At 43.4% G+C, this 13,196-nt stretch overlaps 1 protein-coding gene across 1 annotated transcript in view; it reads left to right on the top strand.

Moving 5' to 3' along the window:
• The window catches only part of cxadr (CXADR Ig-like cell adhesion molecule), a 100,207-nt gene extending 92,638 nt beyond the window's left edge, over positions 1-7,569 (top strand). Inside the window, exon 8 of the mRNA XM_073044799.1 lies at positions 5,975-7,569. Coding sequence (XP_072900900.1) covers positions 5,975-6,034 — 60 coding nt within the window. The 3' untranslated portion in view covers positions 6,035-7,569. The remainder of the gene's footprint in view (positions 1-5,974) is intronic.
• Positions 7,570-13,196: the final 5,627 nt, after the last annotated feature.

Below are 13,196 nucleotides of genomic sequence, written 5' to 3'. Positions count from 1 at the left end.
CCATTCTATCAAGGCTGTTCAACATTTGATAGGCTTCAATGATATTTCCCCTCATTCTTCTGAATTCCAGTGAGTAAACACTCCTCATACGACAAGCCTTTCAATCCTGGAATAATTTTCATGAACTCCTTTGAACCCGCTCCAATGTCAGCACATGCTTTGTTAGATTAGGGCCCAAACCTGCTCACAATATGTACTTCAAGTGAGGCCTTAACAGTGTTCTATAAAGTCTCAACATTACATCCTTGCTTTTGTATTCTAGTCCTCTCGAAATGCATTTGGTTTCCTGACCACTGACTCCATGTGCAAATTAACTTTAGGGAATCCTGCACAAGGTCTCCCAAGTTCAGTTGCACCTCAAATTTTTGAATTTTCTCTCCGTGTAGAAAATTGTATATGATTTTATTTCTTCTACCAAAGTGCGTGATCAGACACTTCCTGACACTGTATTCCATCTTCCCCTCCTCCTGTTTTTGTGTTGTCTATAAATTTGGCCATGTGGTGAACTACATATTCCTGTCTGGACATGCCCCTCTGCTGACTGCTCCTGTGGCTCCTCCCACAGACCCCTGTATAAAGGCGGTTGGAGGCACTGCTCCCCCCTCAGTCTCCAGGATGTTGTGTGGTGGTCTCCTGCTGCTAATCGTGGTCTCTTGCAGCTAATAAAAGCCTATCGTTCGCCTCCCGTCTCCGAGAGTTATTGATGGTGCATCAGGCCACAAAGCCATCAATTCTGCAGTCAAGTCATTGATGTATAATGTAAGAAGAAGTGGTCCCAACACAGACCCCTGTGGAACACCACTAGTTACTGGCAGCCAACCAGAAAAAAGCTCCCTTTATTCCCACTCCTTGCCTCCTCCCAACCAGCCAATGCTCTTTCCTGTAATACCATGGGCTTGTAGTTTGTTAAGCAGCCTCATGTGTGGCACCTTGTCAAAGGCTTCCTGAAAATCCAAATACACAACATCAACTGACTCTCTTTGGTCTATCCTGCTTGTTATATCTTCAAAGAATTCCAAAAGATTTATCAGGCAAGATTTTCCCTTAAGGAAACCATGCTGACTTCTGCCTATTATACCATGTGCCTCCAAGTACTCCAAGACCTCATCCTTACTAATTGACTCAATCATCTTCCCAACCACTGAAGTCAGACTAACTGGACTATAATTTTCTTTCTTCTGCGTCTCTCTCTTCTTAAAGAGTGGAATCATGCCAGAATTTATTGATTCTTGAAAGAAGGTTGAGATGTGTAATACCAGAGGGCATGCCATTGAAGGTGAGAGGGGTTAGGTTCAAGTGGGATGTGAGCGGTAAGTTTTTCACTCAGAGAGTCATAAATGCTTGAAATGCTCTGCCTGTTATGCTGGTCAAGGCAAATACATTAGAGGCTTTTAAGAGATGTTTGGATAGGCACATTGATGTAAGGAAGATGGAGGGATATGGACATTGTATAGGTAGGAGGGATTAGTGTTTGGGTATTTTTGATCTGCTTTTTAGCTGGTTTGGCACAAGATTGTCCTGTTCCTGTGCTGTACTCTTCTAGGCATTCTATGTTCTATCATTATTAATGCCTCCTATTACTAATGACCGATTACTAATTCTGCTCCTGGTCCAGTCACTGAGTTAGTGGGGCATTCCGAAAGACTCTTAAATAGGTAAGACAGAATGACATGGTCTTAATGCGGGAAAGTTGGATTAGTGTAAATGAGGAAAAGGTTCAAAATAAAAATCATATTTATTATCACTGACTAATATATCGTGAAATTTGTTGCTCTGCAAAGACAAAATTACTATAAGTTGCGAAACCAATAAATAAAGCAAGAAAAAAACCCAAATAGTGACGTAGTGTTTATGGATTCATAGACCATTCAGAAATCTGATGGCGGAGGAGAAGAAGTTGATCCTGAACCATAAGACATGGGAGCAGATTTAGGCCATTCAGCCCATCAAGTCTGCTCTGCCATTTCATCATGGCTGATCCCAAATCCCATTCAACATCCATACAACTGCCCTCTCACCATATCCCTTGATGCTCCAACCAATCAGTGATCTATTAACTTCCACTTTGAATATGCCCATGGACTTGGCCTCCATCGCAGTCTGTGACAGAATATTGCACAGATTCACTACTCTCTGGCTAAAAAAATTCCTCCTTACCTCTGCTGTAAAGGGTCACCCCTCAATGTTGAAGCTGTGCCCTCTAGGTCTGGATACCCCCACCAGAGGAAACATCGTCTCCTCACCCACCCTATCTAGTCCTTTCAACATTCAGTAGGTTTCAATGAGATTCTCCCGCATTCTTTTAAATTCCAGTGAGTACAGGCCCAAAGCTGCCAACCGCTCCTCATATGTTAACCCCTTTATTCCTGGAATCATTCTTGGATTCTCCTCTGGACTCTGTCCAATGATAACACATCCTTTCTGAGATAAGGGGCTCAAAACTGTTGACAATACAGCAAGTGCAGCCTGACTAGTGTCTTATAAAGCCTCAGCAATATCTCCTTGCTTTTATATTCTGTTCCCCTTGAAATAAATGCCAACATTGCATTTTCCTTCTTTACCACTGACTCAACCTGTGAATTAACCTTCTGGGAGTCTTGCACGAGGACTCCTCCATCCCACTGCACTTCTGATGTTTAACTTTCTCTCCATTTAGATAATCATCTGCACAATTGTTCCTTTTACCAAAAATGTATTATAATACATTTTCCAACACTGTATTCCACCTGCCACTTTTTTGCCCATTCTTCCAATTTGTCTAAGTCCTGCTGCATATGCATTGGTTCCTCAGCACTACCTACCCCTCCACCTATCTTCGTCTCATCCGCAAGCTTTGCCACAGAGCCATCAAATCCACAATCTAAATCATTGACAAACAATGTGAAAAGTAGTGGTTCAAATACTGACCCCTGGGGAACATCACTAGTCACTGGCAGCCAACCAGAAAAGGCCCCTTTATTCCCACTCGCTGCCTCCTGCCTGTCAGCCATTATACTATCTTTGCCAGTATCTTCTGTAAGGCCATAGGATTTTATCTTGTTAAGCAGCCTCATGTGAGGCACCTTTTCAAATGCCTTCTGAAAATCTAAGTAAATGACATCCACTGCCTCTCCTTTGTCCACCCTGCTTGTTACTTCCTCGAAGGAGTCTAATAGATTTGTCAGGCAAGATTTCCCTCGACAGAAACCGTGCTGACATTGACTTATTTATTATTAGTCTCCAAGTACCCCAAAACCTTGTCCTTAATAATAGACTCCAACACTTTCCCAACCACTGACGTTAGGCTAACTTCCTTTCTTTTGCCTTCCTCCCTTCTTAAAGAGTGCAGTGACATTTGTGATTTTCCAGCCCTCCGGGGCATGCCGGAATCAAGTGATTCTTGAAAGATCATGACCAATGCATCCGTTATCTCTTCAGCAACCTCTCTCAGGACTCTGGGATGTAGTCCATCTGGCCCAGGTGACCTATCCACCTTAAGACCTTTGAGTTTGCCTAGCACTTTTTCCTTTGTAATAGCAATGACACTCACTCCTGCTCCCTGACACTCACGGACCTCTGGTGTACAGCTAGTGTCTTCCACAGTCAAGACTGAAGCAAAGTACTTATTAAGTTCATCTGCCATTTCATTGTCCCCCATTACTACCTCAACAGCACCATTTTCTGGAGGTCCAATATCAACTCTCACCTCCCTTTTACTCTTTATATACAGGTAACTGAAAAAACTTTTGGTATCCTGCTTTACATTATTGGCTAATTTGCCTTCATCTTACATCTTTTCCCTTCTTATAGGATTTTTTTTTGCCTTTTGTTGGATTTTAAAAACTTCCCAATCATCCAACTTCCCACTCACTTTTGCTACCTTATATATGCTTACCTTGGCTTTTATGCAGTCCTTAACTTCCATTGTCAGCCACGGTTGCCTCGCCCGGCCATTTGAAAAGTTCTTCCTCTGTGGGACATATCTATCCTGCAGCTTGCGAACTATTCCCAGAAACTTCAGCCACCTCTGCTCTGCTGTCACCCTCGCCAGGATCCTCCACCAATCCACCGGGGCAAGCTCCTCTCTCATGCCTCTGTAATTCCCTTTATTCCATTGTGATACTGAAACATGTGAGTTATTCTTCTCCCTCTCAAATTGCAGTATGTGGAGGATGAGAGGTGACCAGATAGAGGTATACAAGATGACAAGAGGCATTGATCATGTGGATAGTCAGAGGCTTTTTCCCAAGGCTGAAATAGCTAACACGAGAGGGCATAGTTTTAAGGTGCTGGGGAGTAGGTACAGGGGAGATATCAGAGGTGAGTTTTTTACACAGAGAGTGGTGAGTGCATGGAATGGGCTGCCAGCAACAGTGGTGGAGGTGGATACGATAGGGTCTTTTAAGAGGCTCCTGGATAGGTACATGGAGCTTAGAAAAATAGAGGGCTATGGATAACCCTGGGTAGTTCTAAGGTAGGGACATGCTCGGCACAGCTTTGTGGGCAGAAGGGCCTGTATTGTGCTACAGGTTTTCTATGTTCTAAGTTCTATGAATTCAATCATATTATGATCATTGTCTCTTAAGCCTTCCTTTACATTATGCTCCCTAATAAAATCTGCGTTATTATACAGCACTCAATCTAAGATAGCCTTTCCCCGAGTAGGCTTAAGCACAAGCTGCTCTAAAAAGCCATCACATAGGCATTCATCATATTCCCTCTCCTGCGATCTGACACCAACCTGATTTTCCCAATCCCCTTGCATATTAAAGTCCTCCATTACAATTGTGTCATTACATGCCATTTGCAGCTCCCTTTGCAATCTCAACCCCACATCTTGGCTACTATTTGGAGGCCTATATATGATTCCCATCATGGTGTCTTTACCCTTGCAGTTTCTTAACTCCACTCACAAAGATTCAACATTCTATGACCGTGTGTCACCTCTTTCTAAAGATGTAATTCCATCTCTTACCAACAGAGCCACACCACCACATATGCCTTCTTGCCTGTCCTTTTGATACAAAGTGTATCCTTTGATGTTAAGCTTCCAACTATGGCCTTCTTTCAGCCATGACTCTATGACTCACACAACGTCATACTGACCAATCTCCAATTGCACCCCGTTTGTCCACTTTATTCCACTGATGGTAGTAGTTCAAAGTGGCATGTCCTGGATGGTGAGAGCCCTAAGTGATGGACGCTGCCTATTGAGATACCACCTCTTGAGAATGTTTTTGATGGTGGGGATGTGATGGAGCGGGTTGAGTCTACAAGCCTCTGCAGCCTCCTGTGATCCTGTTCTTTGGAGCCTCCATACTAGACAGTGATGCAACCAGTTAGCATGCTGTCCACTGTACTGTATATCTGTAGAAATTTGCTGGAAACTTTTTTAGAATAATAAAGTCAGGGTTGGCATGGAAATGATGGGCTGAACAGCCTTCTTCTGTGCTGTAAGATGGATGATTCTATCAATGAACACCACTTTTCTGAATACTATCACTAGAAATCTTGAGCAACACACATAAAATGCTGGAGTAGCTCAGCAGAGCAAGAACAGTGTGATAGTACTCATGTCCGTTCAGAAATCTGAAGTAGTTCCTAAAACACTGGGTGTGTGTCTTCAGGCCCCTGAACCTCATCCCTGATGGTAGCAATGATAAGGGGGTATGTTCTGGGTGGTGGGGGTCCTTAATGTTGGAACAACTCTGCAAGTCAGGCAGCATCAACTTTTCTGAGGCAACACAAGTGAATCTGCAGATGCTGGAAATAAATAAAAAACACAAAATGCTGGCTGAACTCAGCAGGCCAGAAAGCATCTATGGGAGGAGGTAGTGACGACGTTTCGGCCCAAAACCCTTCATCAGGAGAAATCCCGAATTTCGTCCCGAAACGTCGTCACTACCTCCTCCCATAGATGCTGTCTGGCCTGCTGAGTTCTGCCAGCATTTTGTGTTTTTTATCAACTTTTCTGAGGTGTTTTCTTTCTTTTTAGGAAAATGAACAGGGTCCAGAAAGAAGGCCTGAAGGATACAATTCAATGTCCATCGTGTGAGCAAGCAGCACGTGATGGAAGGCCTGGAAAGGCAGAAGAAGCAGAAATATTACCTTCTGACAAGAGAAGGAGCAGAACTGATTGCCACTGTGATGTCAATATATACTCCAATCAAAAGGTTGATTCTGTTTTCCAAGATGATCAATTACTTTCTCAAAAAGGTGTGAGGAGGAGGTGTGTGTGTTTGTAGCTTCTCAGTGCCACAACCACTTCATTATCCCTGCCGAGCAATTCTCTGGGAAACCCTCCGTGAGTGGAAAGTGATTGATCCTCTGACCAGGGGAGACACAAACGTGGAAAAGGGACGAAATTGTGTCATACTGTTCTCAAGCCATGGGAAGGGCAGAGTAAGAGTGAAACAATGCTTCATCTTATCTTCGTCTCAACTCCATCTTTCCACTTATTCCACATAGATCTTCTCCCCTCCTCTTCTCAAGTCCATCACCCCTACTATAGGATACTGACAGCAGATCACCAGAGTCCTCTGTCCTGGGCCAGTCTTTCAAGGCCAGGTGATACTCAACTATATGTCTACCAGGTGAGGTTCCTTCCTCTCCCAGGGGAAGATCTTTGGAGATCTTTGGAGCGCCTGTGGCATTTGTGTAGCTCTGGGCTTTTACAGGATAAGGTCGGTAGTCCCATACTGAACCCTCCTCTGTTCTCAGCCTGGTGGGATCGTCCATGGCATATCTTCTCCCCTGTAGATCAATAATCTCTGTCTTGTGAATACTCTGACAGATCTCTGAGGTGGAGGGTTTCAAAGATTCGTTGCCCTCTGACAGAAGAAATTTCTCCTGATCTCTGCCTTAACTGATTGATCCTTATCTTGAGCCCCCTGGTTAAAGGCTTCCCCAGATACCATCTCAGCGTCTAACTCCATTGAAGCTTTTTGGTCTTATCTTCTGTAGATCACCTGGTGTTCTGATGCAGCGCAGAGCGTAGGACCTTTCCTTGTAAAGCCAGCTGCTTCATCCCAAGATAAACTTGGTGAGCCTTCTCTGCCCTCCTGCTGAGGAAGTGTGGGGGACCACAGTGATGTAGAGCAATGCCATGCACAGCTGCAATGTACCCCTAGGTCACTGAACTCAAGACACACTCTTTAAACCAGGCAGCATCCTGGTAAATCTCCTCTGCACCCTCTCTAAAGCTTCCACATCCTTCCTATGAGGTGAACAGAACTGAGCACAATACTACATGTGTAGTCAAACCAAAGTGTTGCACAGCTGCAACGTCACCTTGAAGTTCTTGAACACAAACCCCTGACAAATGAAGGCCAACACTCCATATGCTGTGGACTCACTTTTGGGGACTCTGTGGTTTGATGTTTAGTGTTCTATGAGTTTTATGCTTGCTTTCTGTTGCCTGCGTGATTGGTTCACTTTTTCACACATTTCATGGTCTTCTCATGTGGGGGGGGGGGTTTCTTTAAATGGATTCTACGTTGTTTCTTTGTTTTGTGGCTGCCTGCAAGGAGACGAATCTTGAAGTTGTATACAGTATACAGACTTTGATAATAAATGTACTTTGACTTTGAACTTCTGAGGTTGTGTTCATGGGTTCATGAACCAGTCAGCAATCCAATGGTGGTGGGGAAGAATACGTTCTTAAAATGTTGAGTGTGTGTTTTCAGGCTCCTGGACCTCCTCCCTGATTATAAAGAGGTGAAGTAGATCAACCTTGATCAACCAACTAGTTGAGAGGAGTCACAAAAACAACCACACGCTCAACATCAGCAGGATCAAGGAATTGATTGTGGACTTGAGTAGGGTAAAGTTGAGAGAGTATGCACCAGTCCCCATTGAGGGGTCACCAGAGAAAAGGATGAGCAGCTTCAATTTCCTGGGCATCAACATCTCAGAGGATCTAACCTGGGCCCACTCATTAATGCAATCACAAACAAGGCACACCAGTGCCCCTGGCCCAATATTACCATGGCTCAAAGTAGCTCCAATATGTGCTTGACGTCTGGACCCTTGAGTAATTGGGTCTGGTCTCTCACCTTGTCTCCACTGAAATCTCCGGATAAACTACCAAAGAGATGCACTTGAATATTGCAGAAGAGCCTAGAACTAGAGGTCATGGGTTAAGGGTGAAAGGTGAAATGCTTAAGGGGAACCTGAGGGGGAACTTCTTCGCTCAGTGGGTGGTGCGAGTGTGGAACGAGCTGCCAGTAGAAGTGGTAGATGTGGGTTTGATTTCAACATTTAAAGGAAGTTTGGATATGCACATGAATGGGTATGGAGGGTTATGGTCCAGGTGCAGGATGATGGAACTAAGGAGATAATAGTGTGGCATGAACTAGATGGGCCAAAGGGCCTGTTTCTGTACTGTACTGTTCTATGAATGTAAGTCTCCGGTATCACTGAGGTAACATGATATTGGATCATAGATGCAGCCCAGAAACAGGCTTTAAGCAAGTAATAACATTGATAAGCTTGAAAGAGTGCAGAGAATTTTTACAAGGATGTTACTGGGACCTGAGACCTCAAGGAAATTATTCATTTTTTATTTGCACAATTTGTCTTGGTCTTTATTTATTTATGTATAGATTTTCATAAACTCCATTCTATTTGTTTATTTTCCTGTAAATGCCTGAAGAAAATGAATCTAACTTGTTATATGGTAACATATAGTCAGTGACCACCTTAATTAGATACAGGAGTGGCCTGAGAGCGAGGAAAGACCCAAGGTTTGATCATTTTAAGCTCCAGGCCAATTTGGAAAGGTCGACAGTTTCTGAAATACTCAAACCACCCTGTATGCCACCTACAACCATTCAATTGTCAAAGTCACTTATCACATTTAGACCATAAGACCAGAAAATATAGGAGCAGAATGAAACTATTTGGCCCATCGAGTCTGCTCCGATATTTTACCTGAACTACAACCGAATCTCTTGACCATGTTTGCATGTTTTCGTGCATTGAGTTACTGCCACATGACTGGCTGTGGAGATAATTGCATTAGCACACATTAGTACTTCGATAATGAACTTACTTTGATTTTGGAACCTGCAATACCAGTTACGGACACGAGGTGGCAGACTCCTCAGCGCTCTGGTACAGGGGATGTGATAAATGAGGAGCGAAAATCAACTTTCTGTCTCGCTCACTGTTCAGTTGTCAGAGACACGCTGGAAACGAACTTTAGTGAGACTTCAATACTGATAGATCAGATTACAGTTGTATTCAACCTCGTGTTCAGTTTTCGTCACCCCGTTATGGGAAGGACACGACTGAGCTGGAGAAAGTGCCAAGATGATTGACGAGAATGTTACCAGGACACGAGCGGCTGAGGTACCGGGAGAGGCTGGGCCGGCTGGGACATTATTCGCCCAACCGTAGGAAACTGACAGGCGACTTTATAAAGGTGTATAAAATCATAAGGGATGCATAGATAAGGTGAATGCATCCAGACTTTGTTACTGACAGTATAGGTTTAAGGTGAGAAATGGGAGATTTAAAAACATCTTCACACAGAGGGTAGTGTGTGTAGAGAACGAGTCACTGAAGGAACTGGTTGAGGCAGGTACAATACAATATTTAAAAGATGGATAGGAAAGGTTTATTTGACTATGGGTCAAACACGGGTAAATGGGACAAGCTTACATGGCATCCTGGTCGGAGTGGGGTGGGAGCTGAAAGGCCGGCTTCTCTGATGTATTACTGTGTAAAGGTCTCGGGCCCATGTAAAAATGTGGTAAGGCAGAGTTGCTTTCAAAAGTAATGAAATGAAAAGTTTCTAAATATCAAAAAATATGATAAAGGAGAGCACATCACCCTTTGAACAGTGTGATCACCCTTTGCCTTTACAACTGCATGAACTCTCTTAGGAACACTGTCCTGCAGTTTTGTAAGAAAGTTAGCTGGCAGGCCGTTCCAAGCATCTTGGAGAAGTTGCCACAATCCTGCAGACTTTACCTGATGGTTTGCTTCTGCTCTGCAGGTAATCCCAGAAAGCCCTGATGACATTGAGATCACGGCTCTGAGGGCCACACCATTTGTCGCAGAACTCCTTGTTCTTCTTTTCACTGAAGACAGTTCTTTATGACCTTGGTCGTGTGTTTGGGGACATTGTCCTGCTGCAGAATTAAGTTGGGACCAATCAGACCATCAATACCCTGATGGCACTGTGTGATGGATGAGATTCTGCTTGAACTTCTCAGCATTGAGGATCCCGTTAATTCTGACCCGATCACCAAATCCATTTGCAGAAATGCAGCCCCAAACCCGCAGGGAAACCCCACCACGCCTCACTATTGGCAGCAGCAGGACTCATCCACGTGGCGCTCTCCAGCTCTTCCACGGACAAGCAGCCTCCCGTTTGGGCCAAAACTTCAAATTCTGACGTGTCAGTCCAGGGCACTTGCTCCATTGTTCAGTGGCCAGTCCTTGTGTTTTGTGTATCAGTGAGTCTCTTGGTTTGTTTCCACTTTGAAGGAGTGGCTTTTTGGCATCAATCGGCATGAAGACACTTCAGACAGACCTCTCTGGTCTGTGGAGGGGTGCACTTGGGTTCCAGTGGTTTCTGTGAGCTCAATAAAATTTTAATGTTTTGGAAAATGAATGTTTGGAACTTCTAAAACGTGCTTTTTTTCTACTACCACACTAATGCAGAAGACAAAAATATTTAAAACATAATTTACATAAAAATCTAGGGTGCCTAAGACTTTTGCACAGTACTGTATTTATTTATTTGTTTAGAAATACAATGCAGAACAGGCTCTTTCGGCCCAACCAGCTGCACAGCCAAGCAACCCATCGACTTTAACCCTGACCCAATAACAGGGCAATTGACAATGACCAATTAACTCATTTACCCATGCATGTTTGGAATGTGGGAGGAAACCAGAGCACCTGGAAGAACGTACAGACAGCACTGGAACTGAACTCCATAGTCTCGAATTGCTAACCGCTATGCTATCAGGAGGCCCATGAGAAAAATCAAATACTATTCTGAGAAAAGGCTAGAAAATAAAATAAAAATAAATTCAAAGAATTTAGACTTAAAGGTACCAGGAATGTTCAATGGATGAATGAAAAAATAAGTGAGTTAACAAAATCTTAGAAGGGACATGTCACAGTTGACCAACAGCAACATTCAGATAATGTACACTTATATCTTTTTTCGAAGATTAAGTTGCTGCCAAGGGTTATTCCTGTACACTTCCAAATGTATGGACGTTTATTGATGGATCTTTAGATAGTGAAATAATTAAGGGATATGCAATTAATGCAGTAAGGTGAAACTAAAGTTAAAGATCATTTATGAGTTTAATAAATAACAGAATGTGAACGAGGGGCCAAATTGCCAACATTGTCCTTTTCTTCTCATGTTATCTGCTGTCAGAAATAAAGTGGGAGGATGCTAGAGATTTGTTGATATCTGTAGATTCATTTCCATGTGAATGTTTGTCTTCAAGAGAGAGAGAGAGAGAAAACAAGACCAACTGACACAGAAGTTACAAACCCGAACATCAAGCACTAAAATGTATTTCTGGGCTCTAAAATGTATTTCTGGCCTTAATTTGATACTGCATCACTTGAAAATGCCTCAAAGGTCTGTACAATGAACATCAAACTTAATGTCTATCTGAAAACATTAGTGAATTTATATATTGAGCAAACACGAGGAAATCTGCAGATGCTGGAATGTAGTGGATGCTCCCCCCACTACTTTCAAATCTCTTAGTATCTTTCCTTTCAGTTAGTCCTGACGAAGGGTCTCAGCCCAAAACATCGACAGTGCTTCTCCTTATAGATGCTGCCTGGCCTGCTGTGTTCCACCAGCATTTTGTGTGTGTTGTTTGAATTTATATGTCTGGTTTGGGAAAAATAATTTCTGGTGTACCTTTTTTGACTCAGGATATCCAAGAACATCTGTAGCCATAACTTTGAAGAGTAGTAGATGGCAGTCATGTTGGCAGCAGTACACGAGAAGATCCCATAAACAGGTATATGACCATGGGAAGTTCCTCAGTTGAAGGATAAATATTGCCTGGTATATTTAGAAGCACCCCCCCCCCCATTCTTCTTCAAAAGTGTCAGAGGACAAGTATACAAAAACAAGGGAGTACTTTTGAGGCTTTATAAGGATTGGTCAGACCACATTTGGAACGTTGTGAGCAATTTTGGACCCCATATCTAAGGAAGGATATGCTGGACCTGGAGAAGGTCCAGAGGGTGTTCACAAGAATGATTCCTTGAAATGTAAAGACAACATATAAGGAGCATTTGACACTTCTGGGCCTATACTTGAATTACCTAATCCTATATTCAGATTGTCGAATATTCAGAAGTACACAATGGAAGAATGTGTTTAAATAAATTTTTAGCCAGTAGCAAAAAAAAAGTAAATTGCCAAGCATCACACAAAATGCTGGAGGATGCAGTCGACTGTTCATTGCCCCCATAGATGCTGCCTGACCAGCTGAGACCCTCCAACATTTTCTGTCTGTTGTCCGAGATTTCCAGGACCCGCAGAATCTTGTGTCTCTGACTTGCCACGAGAGGGCGCCAGTGATCAAGGTGCGGTCGTTCCTAAACCCGATGCGGGTGACGAGGTCGGCGGGCTGTTCGGGATGTTTGAACCTGCTCTTTCCCAGCGCCCGAACAAGCGATTTTTCACCCAAATCTCCCCCCCCCCCTTCCCGATAACTGGGACTCGCTGAAAGAGGTGAAGTTACATTTACTCAGGTTCTTTGTCCACGGGGAATGGGTTGTATGGGAAATGAACTCAAGTGCTCCGGTGGGAGAGAATTGTAAAGATGAATTAGAATTCATAAAACATAGAACACTACAGGCTCTTCGGCCCACGATGTTTTGCCGACTATTTAACCTACTTTAAGATCAACCTAACTCTTCTCTCCTACTCACCATCTATGTGCCTATTTAAGAGTCTCTTTTATGCCCCTAATGTACCGTATCTCTCTGCCTGTCACCATTGACAGCGGATTCCACGCTCCCATCACTGTGTGTAAAAAAAATCTACTTCCGACATCCCCTTATACTTTCCTGCAATCACCTTAAAGTTATGCCCCCTGGTGTTAGCCTTTTCCACCCTGGGGAGTTCTCTGGCTGTCCAGTCGATCTATGCCTCTTATAAGAAGGCACCACAGTGCCTATATTTCATTTGGTACGTCGCCACTCTCAAATTTCTACAG

The sequence above is a fragment of the Hemitrygon akajei genome, chromosome 5 (genome assembly GCF_048418815.1).
Source record: "Hemitrygon akajei chromosome 5, sHemAka1.3, whole genome shotgun sequence".
Lineage (NCBI taxonomy): Eukaryota > Metazoa > Chordata > Chondrichthyes > Myliobatiformes > Dasyatidae > Hemitrygon > Hemitrygon akajei.
The sequence above is the reverse complement of the archived record's forward strand: the minus strand, read 5'-3'. Positions and strand labels throughout refer to the sequence as shown.